General features: G+C 34.7%; 1 protein-coding gene and 1 long non-coding RNA gene across 4 annotated transcripts; one reads left to right on the top strand and one right to left on the bottom strand.

The window, feature by feature from the left end:
- The first annotated feature begins 231 nt into the window (after positions 1–231).
- Positions 232–16,750, top strand: LOC145097906 (A-kinase anchor-like protein). Of its 2 annotated transcripts, none has more exons than XM_079035568.1 (25): positions 232–386; positions 1,203–1,538; positions 1,725–2,111; positions 2,459–2,953; positions 3,096–3,776; positions 4,368–4,514; positions 4,839–5,573; positions 5,842–6,360; positions 6,872–7,648; positions 7,900–9,294; positions 9,895–11,208; positions 11,301–11,420; positions 11,507–11,626; positions 11,709–11,918; positions 12,047–12,238; positions 12,428–12,931; positions 13,028–13,171; positions 13,259–13,384; positions 13,470–13,538; positions 13,631–13,699; positions 13,817–14,059; positions 14,163–14,288; positions 14,374–14,628; positions 14,939–15,616; positions 15,729–16,750. In XM_079035568.1, the coding sequence occupies exons 1-25, from the start codon at positions 342–344 to the stop codon at positions 16,434–16,436; spliced, it is 10,395 nt and encodes a 3,464-aa protein (XP_078891694.1). In that variant the 5' UTR covers positions 232–341; the 3' UTR covers positions 16,437–16,750. The 2 variants fall into 2 exon arrangements, with proteins under 2 accessions (XP_078891694.1, XP_078891693.1); XM_079035567.1 differs by having other exon boundaries at positions 11,498–11,626.
- Positions 985–17,536, bottom strand: LOC145097907 (uncharacterized). Of its 2 annotated transcripts, XR_013704525.1 has the most exons (4): positions 17,452–17,536; positions 17,304–17,363; positions 4,065–4,201; positions 985–1,196 (listed from the first exon to the last, which is right to left on the bottom strand). It is a non-coding gene; the product is annotated as an uncharacterized LOC145097907 (long non-coding RNA). The 2 variants fall into 2 exon arrangements; XR_013704524.1 differs by lacking the exon at positions 17,452–17,536 and having other exon boundaries at positions 17,304–17,445.
- Positions 17,537–20,753: the final 3,217 nt, after the last annotated feature.

The following is a 20,753-nucleotide window of genomic DNA, read 5'->3' as shown; positions in this document are numbered from 1 at the left end:
ACTACTAGTGATTATTTCCAAGAAGCATATAACAGCTTGGATTAAAATCTGTGTATTAGGCTGGATGAGCATGTGATATTATAAATTATGATATATCATTCAGTACCATGGGATACCAGGCCTACTACAAAATGTACTAAAAGCAATGTCCAAGTGGCATTTTTGTCATTTACTACCCACTTTCTCAAGAGGTTTAATCAAAGGGACCATATGGTTTAGATATATATAGTATGAAGTTTTGAAAGCTGTAGGCATATCTCAAAATAAAAACATACCAAAACATTTCAGTCATTATCTCACAGAATTAAACTGTGAGATTTTGCTTTGACTGTATATGATCAATGGCAGCAACCGAAATTGATATTCCAGATTTTTTATCCTCAAAGGTTAGTGATCATAACTTTATATCTTATTTCTTTTTGCTTTATATGATGTGTGAATCACTAGTAATATTTGTGATTTAGTTTTAGTATTATGAGGTATAATTTGTGGATTTGATTTACCTGATGCTGTTGGAGTCTGATCATAGTTGAAAAGTCTGCATGAGTATGAATCAATTGCATAGAAAGATCAGAGATTCGTTTAGTAATAAACTTTAAAGTTTTAATTATTTTTGGCATCATAAGACTGATACCAAAGTACGCATAAGTGTTGATTGCTTCAATAGTAAGATCACCATGTATGCATTTCATAAAGCAATCCAGTAAAAAAAAAAGAGTTAAGGAAAAGAAAACTGAAAAGTTGGACTAACAAATTAGAACTAAGTTTTCGAAAACAACAATATTGGTTCCGAGAATGTTTTTGGAAGGAATGGAATCAGTCAAAGGAATAGGAATCTAAAGGAATCATAATCATTCGTGTTTTTTGTTTGAAGGAAATGAAATGTAATTCGATCATAAAAATTAAGTAATTTTAAATCTTTTTTGTTTATTGTAAAAATATATAATTGGATTTCTTACTCTTAATTATTACAACATATTAATATTATACAAGGGTATTTTGGTCTTTTATTATAAAAAAGAAAAACGAAATTGAATTCCTTCCACCCTCCTCTAAAAAAAATCTGTCAAACATGAAATTTGAAGGAATGATGGAACTGAATTCAGTCCAACATGCCATGGAATGGAATCTAGAGTTCCAATTCCATCGGATTCAGTCCATTAGGCACACACCTCTGTATTTAACGATTGATTTTCCTGCAGAAAGATGAAAGGGAAGATTACGGTTTGTCAAGTGAAATTTTGGAAGAAAAAATTGCAGAATTTTCTGGTAACAAAGTGAAGCAACTTGAAGTGGCAGAAAGTGTAAATACAGAACAAATGGAAACTGAGAGTGAAACTTTTTTCCAAGCACTCTCAGTACCCATTGTCAGTGCTGATGAAGGCACAACAGAAAGTTGCAAGGCTGTCACTACAGAAGATCAGGAAGAAAGAAAGTCTACAAAGATTGAAGAAGCCAAACCATTTCATGATCAAAGTGTCCAGATTGTTGCCTCTAAAGAAGAAACAGAGGAGGACAAATCTATTAATTCTCAAGAGGTTAGTAATTGATGTTCTACTTCTACCTAAGTAAATTTCTAACTAGGGTTAATTGTGCATATATGCAATAAAATGGTTTCAAACCATGTTTCGTTCCATAAATGCTTATTATCATGCAACAATTTCCCAACTTATGCAAACATTGAGTAAGCCTATTCATATACTGAAAACATTTTTCTTGAATAGGACCAAAGAGAGCAAAAAACTGAGGGAAGTGTAGAGTCTTGTTCAGAAATTAAGAAAGAGGAAGATACTGAAGAAATCAAGCCAAATGTTGAACCAGATGAGAAAAAGGATAGCATCACAGTGAAAACAGAACCTCAGATAGAAAGTGATGATGGTATAAAGGACACAACATTTGAAGGAGGCTTACAAGAAAAAACCTACCATGGTGAAGGTAATGAAGCTGAAGCTGTTAAAACTAAAGAGCATATAGAAGATGATGTTGAAGAAACGACCTTTCAACATGCTACCACAGTGGCTTATGTCGAAGAGGGGCAGACTTTGAATGCAGCACCTAAAGATATCTCCAAGGAAGAAGAAGTAGAGGACAAAAGAATTGATCCTCAAGAGGTAATTCATCTCCAATCTAAGTAATCTCTAAGCATTCCAAAAGGTTTTAATTGTACATCATAATGTGTATGTGTATGGGAAATTAGTAAGTGTATAAGTTGTTGAACTCCATAATAGTTGGAAAATCTAGGCATAATAAAAGCATCTACAAGAAGAGATACAGCTCGATTTTTTGACATTGAACATGTAGAGATCTACGAAGCTGTGAATTTTTACCTGTATGCTTAATCCCATAAGACCATACTATGATTCTCATGTAACCATATAATCAAATACTATTCACATACGTAATCATTTCTTTTTCTTTCATCATTCCAGTATACTGAAAATAGTTTTTTCCCGAATAGGCAATTGAGAAGTGTGAGAATGGAGCAAAGGAAGAAAGAGAACAAGAGCATGAGGAAAGTGTCGACAAATTTGTACAGACTTCTTCAGAGATTGAGCAAAAGGAAGATACTGAAGAAATCAAACCAAGTGTTGAAACAGAGGAGAAAACAGAAGTCATACCTAAAGATTGCATCACATCACAAACAGAGCCTCATGTAATAAGTGCAGAACATGAAATAAAAAATGATGAAGCAATTCAGAGTGAAGAAACTGGTTTACAAAAAGTTGAATATAAAGAAGAGGTAAAGCATTCTGATAGTTCTTTAACAGAGATCAAGTCTGAAAGCCCCATTGTAAAAGAAGCAAGTGAAGAGACTGTTTCAGAGAAAACTGGATATGAAGAAGGGTTACAGCTTTCGGACAGTTACAATATTGCCCTGAAAGAGAATGAAATGGCAAGCAAAGTTGAAGATGAAGAAAAGGAACAGGAGGACAAATCAAGTGATGCTCAAGAGGTAATTCATGTTCATTTTAAGTAATCTAACTATTCCAAAAGGTTTAACTTCATAAACTTTGAGCCTATTCCTATAAATCATCATTTATTTTTTTTTTCATAATTCTTGTATACTGAAAAAACAAAACCAACTTCCCGAATAGGCAAGCAAGGAGTGTGTGAAGGAAGAAAGAGAACAAAAGTCTGAGGAAAATGTCAACAAAATTGTAGATGAAGAGACCAGTTCGGAGAAAGTTGAATATGAAGAAGAGGTCAAACATTCTGATAGTTCTAATGTAGAGATCAACGAGAAAACACTACCGATTTTAAGCAAAGATGAAGATCTAGAAAGGAAACAAGAGGGCAACACATTAGAAAAAGACCAAGGTGATGATACTGTTACAAGCTCACATGATGCAACTTATGAAGGAGGCTTAAAAGAAAGAGAACACCACAGTGAAGTTAACGAACCTGAAGTTGTTAAAACTAAAGAAAGTATAGGGGAAGATACTGAAGAAATCAGAACTAGTGAAGAGACTATCTTAGAGAAGGTTGAATTTGAAGAAGGGTTACAATTTTATGACAGTTCCAATATCGCTTTGAATGAGAATGAAATAGCATATGAAGAAAAGGAACAAGAGGTTTACGTTTCAGGAAAAGGACAAGGTGATGGGGATGATGTTACAAGTCCACAAGATGCAACATGTGAGGATATAAAAGAAACAACAATTGATGAACATGCTAGTACCGAAGTGGCTTATTTAGAGGAGGCACAGAGTCTAAGTCCAATGCCTGAAGAGATCCTCAAGGAAGAAGCAGAGGACAAACCGAGTGATGCTCAAGAGGTAACTCATGTTCATTAGTCGTTATAAGGAAACCCTAACTATTCCAAAAAGGTTTTACTTGTAAATCAATCCAACTAAAATTTGAAATGCCATATTCTTAAGAAATATGGAAATGTTGTCTGCTACATAATTTCTTATCTCATGTTTATGAAAAAGAAAAACTAAGAAGCATGCATTATGCCCTATAAAGGCCCTAAACAAGATAACATACACAAATTCTGGACATAGTTTATATTAAGTTGTAGAGTATGTACAAATATGGAAATGTTGTTGCTTTTTCTTACTTACTCTATGCTTAAACCATAAGACTCATCTTATGAACCTCATGCACTGTTTTAATGTCAAATATTCTTCTCCTCCACCATTGTTGAGCCCGAAGCACATGCCATACCAATCTAACATGATGTTCCAGAAAATGATAATGCCTAGAAAAAACCACATTATAAAGAAGAACTTCCATTAACAATTTGTTTAAAGAAAGAACAATGAAACATCACACAGATTGTTTTCAAATACTTTGAGCCTATTCGTATAGAACATCATTTCTTTTCTTTCATTCTTCCTGTATGCTGAAAATATTTTCTCAAATAGGCAAGCGAGAAGTGCGATAATGAGGCAGAGGACAAAAGTGAGCAACAGCCTGAGGAAATTGTCAACAAAAGTGTAAAGTCTTCTTCAGAAACAGAGCAAGGGGAAGATACTGAAGATATCAAACCAAGTGTTGAAACGGAGCAACAAGTAAGTGAAGAGTTAGAGTTCTTACTATTTCTATGTTTATTCTATAAAAGTATAAGACAATATTATGATTTTCATACATAGTTTTAATGTCATATGTTTGTCTCCTCCAAAGGTTTAATTTCATTTGTTGAGAAGAGTAAGTGTTCATAAAACGATAAATGTTTAGAGAAAACCATTCTATAAAGTAGTTGATAGCAACTTTGGCTCACAATTTTTTTTGAAGCTGCCACAAAGACTGTTTTAAAAGTTTGACTATGCATTAGACTTATCATGATATGTTACTTTCATTCTCCACATGTACTCAAAATACTTGTTTTCATGTAGGCAAGCGAGCAGTATGAGAGTGGAGCAAACGAAAAAATAGAACAAAAGCCCGAGGAAATTGTCAACAAAATTGAAGATACCAAAGAAATCAAGCCAAGTGTGGAAATAGATGAAAAGGAGCAAGTGAAGATTACAGACTATGAAGAAGATGTGATTGAAGTATGTGAAGAAACTCACTTAGAGAAGGGTAAATTTGAAGGGGTAGAACCTTCTGACAATGATAAAGATCAAGAAAAAGAAAAAGAACAAGAGTCCATCATTTCAGAAGAAGACCAAGGAAAAGATGATATCACATGCTCACAAGATGCAACCTCTATAGAGGTCTTACCCGTATTTGTTAAACCTAAAGAGAATATAGAGGAAGATACTCAAGAAATCAAATCTAGTGCTGATACAAAAGATGATATAAAGATTGATGAAGAGGCATTAGTGAATGATGATGATCAAACAAAGAAGTCTGAAAGCCCCTTGGTGAAGGAAGTATGTGAAGTGACAAGCTCAGAGAAGGCTGAATCTGAATTGAATGAGAACGAAATAGTGAGCAAAGAGGAAAATCAAGAAAAGGAACAAGAGCTTAAAATGTCAGAAGAAGTCCAAGGTGGTGGATATGATGTTACAAGCTCACAGAATGCATCCAATGAGGATATAAAAGAAGCAATAATTGGTCAACAGGCTAACCCAGTGGCTAATATTGAGTTCGAGGAGCAGAATCAGAGTGTGATTGATGCTCAAGAGGTAAATCGTGTTCATCCCATGTTAACTCCTAAACAATCCAAAAGGTTTTACTTGTACATCATTCCAACTAAAACTTGAAATGTTTTTTTTATCACTAACCAATGTAGAATCATGTTATAAAGTACAACTGTCGCTCACATTATTTTATAGAATAACAATGAAAAAAACCTACCACAAAGATTGTTTTAAAAACTTTAAGCCTATTTATATAAATCATCATTTCTTTTCTTTCTGTCGTATAATATACTGAATATTTCTTCTCTAATAGGACAAAAAAGAGCAAAAGTCTGAGGAAAGTGACAACAAAATTGTACAGTCTGGTTCAGAAATTGAGCAAGAGAAAGATACTGAAGAAACCAAACCAAGTGTTGAAGTATTTGAAGAGGCTAGTTCAGAGAAAATCGAATATAAAGAAGAGGTGAACTACTCTGATAGTTCTAATACAGAGACCATGGTGAAGGAAGTATGTGAAGAGTCTGTCTCGGAGAAGGTTGAATCTGAAGAAGGGTTAAAACTTTCTGACAGTGTTAATATCGATCTGAATGAAAACGAAATAGCAAGCAAAGTTGAAGATGAAGAAAAGGAACAAGAGGTTTATGTGTCAGGAAAAGGTTTAGGGGATGATGTTACAAGTTCACAAGATGCAACATTTGAGGATATAAAAGAAACAACAACTGGTGAGCATGTTACTACAGTGGCCTATTTAGAGGAGGAACAGGCTCTAAACTCAACGCCTAAGGAGATCCTTAAGGAAGAAGCAGAGGACAAATCAACTGATGTGCAAGAGGTAATTCATGTTCATTCTAAGTAAACCTAACTATTCCTAAAAGGTTTTACAGTTTTAATTGTAGATCAGTCTTACTAGAATTTGAAATGCTATAATCATTATGACATATGGAAATGTTGTTGTCTGCTACATATTTTCTTATCTCATGTGTAAGAGAACTAAAAATCACATATTATACTAATGTATTGTTAAATGTTAAGGCTAATTCTTACTAGTTTTATGTTTAATTTATAAAAGTATAAGACAATATTATGATTTTCATACATAATTTTAATGTCAAATGCTTGTCTCATCCAAACGTTTAGTTTCATTTGTTGAGAAGAGTTAGAGTTCATAAAACGATAAATGTTTAGAGAAAACCATTCTATAAAGTAGTTTATAGCAAATTTGGCTCACAAATTTTTTTGAAGCTGCCACAAAGATTGTTTTAAAAGTTTGACTATGCATTAGACTTATCATGATGTGTTACTTTTATTCTCCACATGTACTCAAAATACTTGTGTTCATATAGGCAAGTGAGCAGGATGAGAGTGGAGCAAATGAAAAAATAGAACAAAAGCCCGAGGAAAGTGTCAACAAAAATGAAAATGCTGAAGAAATCAAGCCAAGTGTGGAAACAGATGAAAAGGAGCAGGTAAAGATTACAGACGATGAAGATGTGATTGAAGTATGTGAAGAAACTCACTTAGAGAAGGGTAAATTTGAAGGGGTAGAACCTTCTGACAAAGATGAACATCAAGAAAAAGAAAAAGAACAAGAACAAGAACAAGAGTCCATCATTTCAGAAGAAGACCAAGGAAAAGATGATGTCACTTTCTCACAAGATGCAACTTCTATACAGGACTTACCAGAAACAAAATATGATGATGAAGGTAAGGAACCCGAATTTGTCAAACCTAGAGAGTATTTAGAGGAAGATACTGAAGAAATCAAATCTAGTGCCGAAACAAAAGATGATATAAAGATTGATGAAGAGGCATTGGTGAATGATGATGGTCAAACAGATAAGTCTGAAAGCCCCTTGGTGAAGGAAGTATGTGAAGCAACAAGCTCAGAGAAGGCTGAATCTGAATTGAATGAGAATGAAATAGTGAACAATGAGGAAAATCAAGAAAAGGAACAAGAGATTAAAATGTCAAAAGAAGTCCAAGGTGGTGGAGATGATGTTACAAGCTCACAGAATGCATCCAGCGAGGATATAAAAGAAACAATAATTGGTCAAAAGGCTACCCCAGTGGCTGATATCGAGTTCGAGGAGCCGAATCAGAGTGCAATTGATGCTCAAGAGGTAATTCGTGTTCATCCCATGTTAACTCTGAACAATCCAAAAGGTTTTACTTGTATATCTTTCCTACTAAAACTTTTAATGTTTTATTACTAAGCAATGTAGAATCATGTTAATGTTATAAAGAACAACTGTCACTCACAATTATCTTAAAAAAGAACAATGAAAAAAACCTACCACAGAGATTGTTTTTAAAAACTTTGAGCCTATTTATATAAATCATCATATCTAACTGAATACTTTTTCTCTAATAGGACAAAACAGAACAAAAGCCTGATGAAAGCGACAACAAAACTGTTCAATGTTGTTCAGAGATTGAGCAAGAGGAAGATACTAAAGAAAGCAAACCAAGTGTTGAAACCAAGCAGCAAGAACTGTTGCATGATAATTGCATCACATCACAAACAAAATCTCAGGTAGAAAGTGAAGAACATGAAGTAAAAAGTGACGAGCCTATTCAGAGTGATAATGGTCAAAAGGAAAATGTTGACAGCTCCCCAGTCAATGAAGTATGTGAAGAGACCAGTTCAGAGAAAGTTGAATATAGTGAAGAGGTAAAAGAAACAACAAATGAGAAAGAAATAGTGAACAAAGTTGAAGATGAAGAAAAGGAACAAGAGGTTTATGTGTCAGGAAAAGGTTTAGGGGATGATGTTACAACTAAAAGTTCAAAAGATGCAACGTGTGAGGATATAAAAGAAACAACAGTTGGTCAACATGACACTACAGTGGCCTATTTAGAGGAGGGACAAGCGATAGGTTTAATGCCTAAAGAGATCCTTATGGAAGAAACAGAGGAAAAACCAAGTGATGCTCAAGAGGTAGCTTGCATATCAGCACAAACAGAATCTCAAGAAGAGACCACGGAAACTGAACAAAAGAATGAAGAGTCTATTAAGGAGGTTTATGAAGAGACTACCAAGGAGGTATGCGATGAGACTAGCTCAAAAAAGGTTGAATCTGAACAAGAGGTAAAAGCTATTGAAACTTTCAAGGATGAAGAACAAGAAAAGGATCAGGTTGACATGTCAACAGAAGGTCAAGGCGAGGATAATGTAACAAGCTCACAGGTTGCAGCCTTAGAAGAAGACTTGCAAGAAAAGAACTACCAAGAAGAAGGTAAAGAACCTGAAGTTGTTGAAACGAGAGAAAGTGTAGAGGAAAACATTGAAGAAATCGAATCTAGTATAGAAACAAAAGAAAATATGGAGCAACAAGGGTTGCTGCATGTCATTACTACTGATGTTTGCAGCTCAACAGAAATAGAACCTAAAAAAGAAACTATGGAAAATGAAGAAAAGATTGAGGAAGATGCTATAGTCAATGATGAGTTTGAAAGCCCATTGGTTAAGGAGGTGTGTGAAGTGACAGGATCAGAGAAGGCTGAACCTGAATTGAATGAGAATGAGATAGTGAGCAAAGAGGAAAATCAAGAAAAGGAACATGAACTCAAAATGCCAGAAGAAGTCCAAGGTGGTGGGGATGCCGTAACAAGTTCAGAAGATGCAACGTGTGAGGATATACAAGAGTCAACAATTGGTCAACATGTTACCACAGTGGTTGATTTTGAGGAGAGCAAAGATGATAGTGCATTGACCAAAGAGATCCTCAAGGAAGAAATAGAAGACAAATCAATTCATGCTCAAGAGGTAATTTATGTTCATCTTAAGTAATCTCTAATTATTTCAAAAGGTTTTACTTGTACATCATTCCAACTAAACTTGCAATGCTAAAATTATCAAGACATTATGTTGTCTGCTACAAAATTTCTCATCTCATGTGTTTGAGAAAGTAACAAATGCATAAGTTGTTCAACTCGGTAGTTCAAGTATCTCTTACAAATATATATATATATATATATATATATATATATATATATATATATATATATATTAGACCATTTTAAGGGCCCTAAACAAGATAAAATACATATTTTATAGAGCATATTAAGTGTAACTTCAAATACAGAACTTGATTTATTCAATTGAACAGTACAATTGGGGAGGGGTATAGAACTAGAAGAAAAGCAAGTTGTGGATATTTATGAAAATGATAAATTCTAAGGGAAACCCGTTTTATAAAGTAGTTTAGACTTTAGAGCAAATGCTGCTCATAATTTTCTTTTGAAAAAGAGACCAATAAACTAAGCTGTTACACAGATTGTTTTACAAACTTTGACTATACATTAGACTTACCAAGTTCTGTATTGTCCATTCTGCCCATGTACTCAAAATACACTCTTCATATAGGCAAGCGAGCAGTATGATGATAATGGAGCAAAAGATAAAATAGAAGAAAGTGCCAGCATAATTTTTGAGCAAGAGATGTATACTGAAGAAATCAAACCAAGTGTTGAAACAGATGAAAAGGAGCAACAGGAAGTATGTGAAGAGACTGACTTAAAGAAGACTGTATCTGAAGAAGGGATAAATTCCGATATGTATCAGAATGAGAAAGAAATAGAAATTTTAAGCAAAGATGAATATCAAGAAAAGGAACAAGAGCTCAACATACCAGAAAAAGACCAAAGTGAGGATGAAGTTATATGCTCACAGGATACAGTTGCAGCCTCTGAGGATGTATTTTTTGAAACTAGAGAAAGCATGGAGGAAGATAATGAACTTATAAGCACAAATGTTAAAACAAAAGAAAAAGTGGAGCAAGGAGAGTTGCCACATGCCATCACAACTGATGTTTTCACATCAGCACAAGTGGAATCTCAAGAAGAGAAAACAGAAACTGAAGAAAAAAACAAAGAGCCTATTGAGCATGATGATGGTCAAATGGAAACGCCTCCTATCCACTCTGTCAAAGAGGTATGTGATGAGACTAGTTCGGAAAAGGTTGAATCTGAAGAAGGGATAACAGCAATAGAAACTTTTAAAGATGAAGATCAAGAAAAGGATCAGGTCAACATGTCGGCAGAAGGTCAAGGTGAGGACAATGTAACAACCTCACAGGTTGCAGCATTAGAAGAAGACTTGCAAAAAAAGAACTACCAAGAAGAAGGTAAAGAACCTGAGTTTTTTGAAACTAGAGAAAGTATAGAGGAAGACACTGAAGAAATCAAATCTAGTGTCGAAACCATAGAAAAAAAGGAGGATGTAGTCAATGATGATGGTCAAACAGAAAAGTCTGAAAGCTCCCTGGTTAAGGAAGTCCATGAAGTGACAGGATTAGAGAAGGTTGAATCTGAATTGAATGAGGATGAAACAGTGAGCAAAGAGGAAAATCAAGCAAAAGAAAAAGACCTCAAAATGTCAGAAGAAGTCCAAGATGGTGAAGATGATGTTACAAGCTCACAAAATGCATCCAGTGAGGATATAAAAGAAACAACAATCGGACAACATGCTACCACAGTGGTCAATACTGATGAAAGGCAGGAGCAGACAGAAATGACTAAAGAGATCTTCCTTGAAGATCTTGAAACTGTTTCTGAGGTACAAATCCCTGGAGTGGGGCTCGAGTCAGAAGATTCAAACATGAAAGAAGAGTGTCTTACAACAGCAACGCATGTGGATGAAGAAAAAGAAACAGAAACAAAAGAAGTTTCAAGTGCAGAGGTCAGACAGAAAAACGTCCCTACAATTCACATCATCTTTTTCTTGCATTTCTTATGTGCTTTATTGACATACTTTGACACTAATGGATGCAGACAACAGAAATTGGTGAAAACAAATCACTGTATGAAAAAGAGGATGTTACACAAGAAAATCAGCTTAATAGCACCGAAGACTGCAGTGAGATATCAAAGGATGTCATCTTGACTAAAGAGGTGAATACGATAAATATATAACCACTTACTTATCTATCAAGTCATCAAAGGGGTCTGCTTACATGAATATTATATAGATTGAACAGGTACCTTTAGAGACACAAAAGGAAAAGGGAACAGATGACCTCGAAGAACAGATTGTTGAGGAATATAGTAATTCCACAGAGCTACAAGAGAAATCAACAGAAGATCAAAAGGCACCTGTGGTTAGTCTATTAAAAGAAAGATGAGAATAGTATTTTGTTCATGCTGTATGAATATGTGTTAACATGAATTTTTTTTAAGCAGATATTGTATTCAGATCCATCAGAAATTGATGAGTCACCCAAACATGCTCTTGAATCTGTTTGTGATGTACAAACCCCTGAAGTAGTTGCTGATTCAGAAGACTCAAAAGTGAAAGAAGAGAGCATTGTCTCAGCAACAACCGAGTATACAGATGAAAACAATGGAGAGAAAGAACATGAAGTTATAGCTAATGAAACTTCAAGTACAGAGGTTAGAAAATTTTCAAGATTTTTGATGTTAATGCATCTTGACATATAATCACTCTATCATGAACATTTATGTTGTCATATGGAAAGTAAAACTATCTGCATTCTTTTGGTTTATTTTTTGCAAAATAGAATCTAGAACTACATGGAGAACTCAAACCCATGTCTGAGATGGTGATAGAAGAATACCAGGTTAAGGAAACAAAGCCTCAACCAGAACAATCAGACATCACCGCTGAAAACATCATGGAGAATGTCATCTTGCCTGAAAAGGATTTAGCAGATGAAAAGACAACATCAGATGAAAAGGAATTAACCGATGAGGTCAGTGGACATGGGAAGAAGGGAACTATAACATCAAAATGTTTTCATTTGTTCATTCAAAGTTGGAAATCATCTTTTAACGGATAGAATATTCAAAAGAATTCCTTTTATAACAGATATAGCTCAACCTTCTTGGATATTCAATTGTTTGTTATATTAAATTGTTTAAAAAATATATATTTTAAACAGGTGTCGTCGGAGCTTGGTCAACCTAAAGGACAAATTGTTGAGGAGATACAGGCAGGCCCAACTGAAATCATAAGTGAAACTATAGAAGAGGAAATCACAAAAAAGGATGAATATTTATCCCATGACAGTATACAGAATCCAAATGACACTACAACTAAAGAAGAAAAGTGCTTTCAAGATGCAATAACAAGGGAGATTGAACCTGTTGCTCAACAGAATGATGGTCTGGATGAAGTATCAAATGAAAAATCTACGGATTCAAATGAAACAACAGAAGTTGAACCTCAAGAAGATATTGTACCCTCAAGTTCATTAGTAACTTTAACAGAAGAAACCCCTAAAACTTTGCCACTAGATCTTGAATCTGTCTATGATGTAAAAATCCCTGAATTGGTGCCCAAGTCAGAAGATTCAAACCCGAAAGAAGATCGTCTTACATCAGCAACAACAACATATGTGGATGAAGAGAAACAAACTGTAACAAAAGAAATTTCAAGTGATGAGGTCAGATAGAATTACAATGTCTTTACAGTTCACACATCCTTTTATTGCATTTCTTTTTGTGTTTTCTTAACATACTTTTGACACTAATGGATGCAGAAAACAGAACAGACAACAAAAATTGGTGCAGATGATTCATTGTATGAAAAAGAAGATATGAAAGAGGATGTTACACAAGAAAATCAGCTTAATAGCACAGAAGACTGCAGTGAGATGTCAAAGGATGTTATCTTGAATGAAGAGGTGAGCAAGAAATAATACCACCAGACTTTCTTATCTATCAAGTCATCAAAGGGATCTGCTTACAGGAATGTTATATAAATTGAACAGGTGCCTTTAAATATACCAAAGGAAAAGGAAACAGATGACCTCAAAGAACAGATTGTTGAGGAAGATAGTCATTCCACAGAACTTCAGGAGAAATCTTCAGAAGATCAAAAGGAAACGGCACATGTGGTGAGTCTATTAACAGAAAGATGAGATTTGTATTATGTTCATATCTGTATGAGTATACGTTTTAACATGACATTTTTTCACGTAGATACCATATTCAGATCCAATACCTGTTGGGGTCTCTGAGGTTAGAACTGATGAAATTTCAAGTGAAGAGGTTAGAAGATTTTCAAGAGTTTTGAATAACACATTCTTTTTCTTGCATTTCTCTTATAATGAACTTGATATACTTTACGCTAATGAAAACAGACAACAGAAAGCAAGCAAGTTGCAGAACACCTTTCAATATCATCTCGTGATGCAGTTTTCATTAAAGAGGTTAGTGCACAAATAAAGAACTATCACCATTCCTTTTATGCAGCTGTTATCCTAAGAAAGAGGCCTTATCAATCATACTATCTAAATTTTATTTTTTCTTCTTTTGTTGCAAAATAGGATCTTGAAGTAATCAAACCCACATCTGAATCAGTGATAGAAGAAGACGAGGTTAAGGAAACAAATCCTGAACCAAAAAAATCAGACATCACCTCTGAAAACATCATTAAGTATACGAGTGAAAAGGATTTAGCAGATGAGAAAAGAGATATAAAAGAGGATGTTACACTTGCACCTGAAAATCAGATTGACAACACAAAAAATCAAAGTGAGACAATCAAGAATATCATCTTGACTGACGAGGTAAGTCAAAAGTAGCACTCGATTATGTTTTTTTTTGTTCACTGTTCACCAGGTACTCCAAAACTTCTGCTTACATGATAACAACATTGTATGTATTGAGCAGGTTGTAGTGGAGACTGAAAAAGAAGAGGAAAAAAATGAAGTCAATGAACATGTTTCTGAGGAAGATATATGTCCTCCAGAACTCGATAAGACATCGACATCAAATCAAAAGGACCTAGATGATGAGGTCAGTAAAGACAGCAAGAAGGATACTAAAATATCAGATTGATTTCATTTATTCAGATATTAAAATGATAAATATCTTTTAACAGATAGAATATTCAAAGCCGATACCAGCTGGAAACAATGAAGTCAAAGAAGTGAAAGCAGAAAGCCCAACAGAACTAGAAAATATACAGTCTGCAGAAGCCCCTGATCTTGAGTTTGAGAAGAAAGAAAAGGATGATGAACTTATATCTGAAATACAAACTCCTGAAACAACTCTCAAGATGGAGATGGAGGAAGAACATCCAGAAGTAACAAATGACACGTGTCAAACACCTGTGGATGGGTCATTAAGTGAGAAGGTAAAAAGATTAAGCCCTGATGATAAAAAAAAATAACCCTAACTTTGTCTTCTATTAATTCGATTTGAGACCACTGGATGACAACCAGCTTGAAAGAAACTAGGCCATGAGCCCTTGACAAAATATTACTGTGATTATCCCATGGTTAAAGCCTCCCTATACTGATCCTATGCTAATAAGACATTGTTAACATAGCCTGATTTCATGTAGTTTTATCATTATAAATGGCATTTAGATTATTACATGCAAATGGAAATTTAACCTTCACCTACTGATCATGTAGATTTTTGTGGTTTTTTTCATGTAACAGAAACTTGTGTCCATTGTACCACTTGAAGAACTTGCATCTTCAACTGTTGAAGACCAAACAAAAGAACTAGTACTAGAAACAGATAAGACACAGGTTGACCACAGCAACATAAGCAACAAGGATCGGAATCTAGAATTCACAGAGGAAGAGTTTCCAAAGATTTTGGTGACAGAAGAAAAGACATTGGAAGAAGATGCAAACAAGGAGAAAGAAACACTAAGCGAATCACAAGCAGATGACCTCACGAAAACCACTTCTGATTCGATATCAAGTCCTACAGAGCAAGGTATAGAAGTTAGATCTGAGGAGAGCATCAGCAGAGGCTATGATGATATACACAAGTCTGAAGAAAAGCCAACTGAAGTTTTTGAAATTGCATCCGATGTTGCTGAAATAGTCCCTGAGGGTAGCAAAGTTTCTGAAAGTTTACCAGGAAATGTTCAGGAAGCTTCCCCCATGATGCTTCTAGAGAAAAATAACCCAGAAACTACTACTACCATTGAGAAAATTACACCTGAAGTTGCTGTAATAGATGTTCAAAAGCGTGAGAAGGACTTTGATTATACACCAGAAGCAATAACTGTTGACGCCGTGAACAATGCAGAATGCTCTGATATTCAAAGTGTGCAGAAAAAAGAAGTAGATGAAAACATAGAGAGAGAAATTCCAACTGAAAAGGTTTGATAGAATTAAAAATCTTCTCATGCACCTTATTCACTTTTGTAACCCAGTTAACCTTTGTTCCCATATTTCCATTCCCACAACTAATAAACTGGTAATCATTTTGCAGGAACCCTTGGAACTTGATGCACCTGTGACTCCTGGTACTACAACTACAGAGGACTTGGAGATTTCACAGAAACATGTAACAGATGACCTTATAAAAATAAGTAAAATTCAGCCGGAAATACAAACATATGAAGGTTCAGCTTGCACTGTGGATAACCAGTCCTCAAATAAACCACATCTAGATGAGAGTATAGAGAGAAAGCTCTTAACTGGAAACAAAGATGTGGCAAATGAGCTAGGGGAGCCAACTACAAAGCCATTGATTGCTGAGGCAGATGATTTAAAAGCCACTAAATCTTCAGGAACCGAATCACAATGCAGCAGTGAAGCTTTCGGAGAAGAGAAGAAAATGGGAAATGAAAAAGAAAAGTCTCAAACAGCCGTGGCTGAAAACTTGATTGAAGAGAGAGAGACAGCTCTGACAAAAGATCAGCAAGTAGACAAAGAAGAAACTGGTGAGAAGGGAACAAAAACAGATGAAGAGAATGAAGAAGAAGATGAAGACGATAACCAAATGATTGATGCTCCGGTTATGGTAGAAGCATCGAAAGACATTGAAGTCAAGACTCCTAAGAAATCTCATAATATATTGTCAGGTGTTGGGTCAAAAGTTAAGCATTCAATCGCCAAGGTGAAGAAAGCAATAACTGGTAAGTCTTCTCCTTCAAAACCACCATCACCAAAAGAGAAAGATCAAGTGAGTACCTAGCAAGACATATCAGTATGTAAATTTTCCAAGAAAGAAAAAAAGCAACCGTGATAAATGGTTCAAATGGAACTCAGCGCATTACATGCTTGATGAATGTGGGGAAAAAGCCTTTGATTTCGATTAAGGATCAAGCCTAGGAGGAAGCAGTTGTTAGACGTGTCCCTTTTTTTAAGTAGATGTAGAAGAGTGAGATGAATGCAGTATTAATTTGCATATACATTGTGTGCTTGAGTGAAATGTGTGAAACTAGTGTTTTGTAAATTGAATTTTCCTTAAAACTTATGTGATGACAGTCTATCTCTCTTTCACAAAAAGTATTCCATCTTACTATTGTGTATAGATTAATATACTCATACATTTTTCTCCCTAGCCAAATAATTTAAATCTACTTCGAAGTATTTTTGAAACTTAAGGTCGAGACCGGACTCTAAAAGTGCAATGGAGGTAGAAGAATTCAGTCAGGGGTACAGCATGCCCTTTCAAACGTGCTGAATAGCATACATTCCTTTCAAACTTGATTCCAGGAATTCAGTACAGACATAATAACGCACATAAAAGCAGACAGTAGAATGATGATCTAACACTGCTATTGCAAAAATTTCAGTGACTAGTGCTGATTATTTAGAGAAACCAACTGAAACTCAACGAATCATATCCTTTCAAACTTTCACGGATCATTTCCTATTTGGATTTGAGGATTCACACACGAAACACACAATCGTGATAATTAAGATATTAACTCCACATATACATAAGCTCTGGTGCGAATATTTCGATTCATCAAATGTAGTTATGTAGGTATGTAGTAGATCAACATTAGAACATGGAAATGACTGTATTTAATCTGAAGGTACGGGGGAAACTTACAGAGAGATTGGTAGGGGAATGCCAGATTTCTGTCTACCGAATTCAATACGACCGACAGCCCTACATCAGAAACCAAATCCGCAAGAATTATGTATGAGAAACCTGGTGTGGACTTTTAAGAATCATCTCAGCGCCAAAAATCGTATACCTCTAAAATTTGTTTGGTTTCCCCCTCTACCTCCGAGCCAAGGCGTATTTCTATTTTTCAAAAAATATCATTTCACCACTTTTTTATATAATGTAACTCCCAATATGTATTTTCGTATCTTCTCATATAAATACATATTGGTATAATGATATTCTTTTGAATTAATTTGTAAGATTATTGGTCAATGTGTAAGAACAATAAAAATTAGTGGTTAAATGTTTACAAGTCATGTCAACCAAAAATCCAAGTGAGCAACGCCATGATATGCTACGTCAAGTGGTAACCGCATGAACTCATAAATACCAGTTAAAATGATAATTTTTAACAAATTTATAGGATTATTAATTCAATGTATTAAAAAAACAGTGACTAAATGGGTAGAAAATAAAAAGAATTGTAATCCTTTCAATTCATTAATTTTGACAAAATATCTTAGAGGTGTTTGCGAAAATGCTCATGCGTGCATTTCTCTATTTTTTTCAAAATTGTTGAGATGTTTGCGGATAAATGTTGATGTGTGCAAGTCCCTTCCATTCGGCTTTGCATCCTTTTATTTGTGGTTGGTCGCGAATAACCACTCATGTTGCCTACACTTCGTTGCAATAAAATCATGGGATGTCCACGTTCTTTTTCAATTTTTAACGGATTCTTATATAATCTTAAACTACATCAGTATTTCAAATAAGATTTGAAAGGGAAATAATTTATTTTCCAACTTCTGATACCGCTAGACTATAAGTCTTTTGATTCGATTTTATTATTTAACACTTTAAGTTTTCAACATCTCTCGGTAACTCAGTGTCACTTATATTAGCATTTCTCATATTTTATTTTTTACATATACATCTAATGTTTCTCTGTTTCAATGACATTATTTTATTAATTCATTAAATTTTGAAGCAACTACATCTTCAACAATCTATGATGATTGTTTTTCGCTTTCAGTTTTCAAAAAAAAGATTAGTTATCATTTTTAATTTCAAATATAAAATTTAGAAAACATATTTAGTTAAAACCAATCGAGTTTTGCAAGAAGATTGGCACCAAATGATTAATCAAAAGTTGATTGCTACAAACATGGACTAACATGGGCTTTCAAGTTAAACTATGGTATTTCGACTAATTTGGATCTTGCAATGAGAAATGCAAGATAGATTAAGGAGACCTTAGGCGAAAGCGATAAGGAAAAAGAGGGGGACCAAAGTGGCAAGAGAAAAGTGAAAGTGAAGCTCAAAGTAAGAGTAATGACACTCGTAAGAAGACTAAGTATGGTGGAAGAGCAAAAGTTAGGATGGACAGGCAAAGAACAAAGGATACTCAAGCACCGTTTGATGGTCATCTTTCCTGGTCCAAATAATTTTTTTTAGTTAAAGGGGTCGGAAAGACTATTTGATTTGCATTAAGAAATGAGTCTTTCTTGGTAAGATGCGTTTGTTAAGCATGTCAAACCCAACAAATAATAAGGGTACAATGGACTCCAAATACACTGCTTTAATGCACCAAAAAGTAGTTCAAGGCAAGCAGGGTTGAACCACGGAGACATGGAATAAAAGTCTATAGCTCTTTGCGCAAAATACTTTAATCATAAAAGGGGGTATTGTTTGCAAGAGTAAAATAATAAAATAACAGTCTACTGTAAAAACATGCAGAAAATGAAATAAACTTGTAAACAATTTGATTGAATGGTTCTAGTTCTAGTTCTCAATGTTGTTGTTAAACTTGATTATGAATTGATGTAATTTGTGATTGTTATTCTAAGTTGGTACTGAAAAATATTAAAACGCTCTAATACCTCTCGCTTGCCAAATTATCTAACCAAAACACGCTCTTTAACTAGACCTCGCTTTACTAATTCAACCTAAACACGTTCTTATATTGTATTGAAAAATTGCATTAAGTTTTGTACAAGCTTCCCAACAATGTTTATTTTTTCTCATACGCTCGGAAGTGTGAAAACATGTGATATATGTTTTACAATAAGAAAACTTATTGTTTGTTACCATTTATTAACTTAATATAACGATTAGGTGCCCTAAAAGTTAATTGACTACACAAAAATTCAATTCATGAAAATGGCCAATCAAACACAAATCAAATTCAATGATTCTAGTTTAATCAAATACATAATCACTAAAACAGAGTCACAAATCAAACATCAAATCATATACTTCAAGTCAAGCAATCAACATGTTTTGAACAAGAACTAGAAATTAAGGTTTCTTAGCCACACATGGCTAAGAACAAATCAATGAAATGTTTAATGCTTAATGCTTACAAAATGAAATTAAAAGTGTTTGCATTGATTAGTAGCCTTCAAGAATTCCCAAAAATCTCCCAAAATCGCCAGATAAAGCTCCAAAAATCATCCCCCTGAAAGGTGTGGCGACCTCCCTTGTTTTATTAACTGCTCACGTGCTTGCCACAAGACCATTCGTTTTTTTTTTTTTTGCATGGCCATGCCTTTGCCCATATGTTTTTGGCATGGTCATGTGTCTTGACCATGTGTTTTTAGCATGGCCCATGCTTTTTGCTAAAGTCTTTAATGTTGGGTCCTTATACGGTCTAGCTTCGCCACGAGTGATGTTGCTCGAGTATAAGATGAGAAAGGACAAACACGACCTGTCTCGGTGTGACACGATCGTGTTTCAAACGTAGTCCTTTGCTATGATGATAATGCAACAAGAACTCAGGTTAAGTCTTCATATTTTCTTCCTGCCATGGCGTGTCCATCTTCTCTTCATGATCCAAAGCTTTATCCTCCATGTTTCAAGTTCCATGCTCCATGCTCCAAGTTCCATGCTCCAGGCTCCATGCTCCAAGCTCCATGTTCCATAATGCCTACAAAATAAATCAAAAATAGTGAAGTACCAGGCATTCTTAATAAAAATATGCAATTGCCCAAATAATTAACTAAATACAAGAATTATGAAGTAAAATGTTATGAAATGATGGAAATAAACATGCAAAATAGGTGCATAAAATGCACATATCAGCGTCTTTCCCACAAAGCCTCAAAACCATATCTTTCTGGCTGAATGGGCGGAAAAAACAATTACGCCCCAAACCTCACCTCTTCTTTCTTCTATTTGGTGCTCTTTATCAGACATTATCGCCTCCTCACCAAGCTCCCTACTTCATCGTCGTGCAGTCTCCTCCTATCGGAGCATCGTTGCAGCCACTAGCTTCGCCCCACAACTAACCATCTCATTCTTTTTTTTCTGATTTGTTTCTTTTGGTTGGAGAGTACCAAATTCGAACCTTCATATGTTTTATCTTATTTTTTTTCTTCTGATTTTTTAGCA

Source organism: Lactuca serriola, chromosome 4 (assembly GCF_051521515.1).
Source record: "Lactuca serriola cultivar US96UC23 chromosome 4, Lser_US96UC23_V15, whole genome shotgun sequence".
Classification (NCBI taxonomy): Eukaryota; Viridiplantae; Streptophyta; class Magnoliopsida; order Asterales; family Asteraceae; genus Lactuca; species Lactuca serriola.
This window is presented reverse-complemented; position numbering and strand designations above follow the sequence as displayed.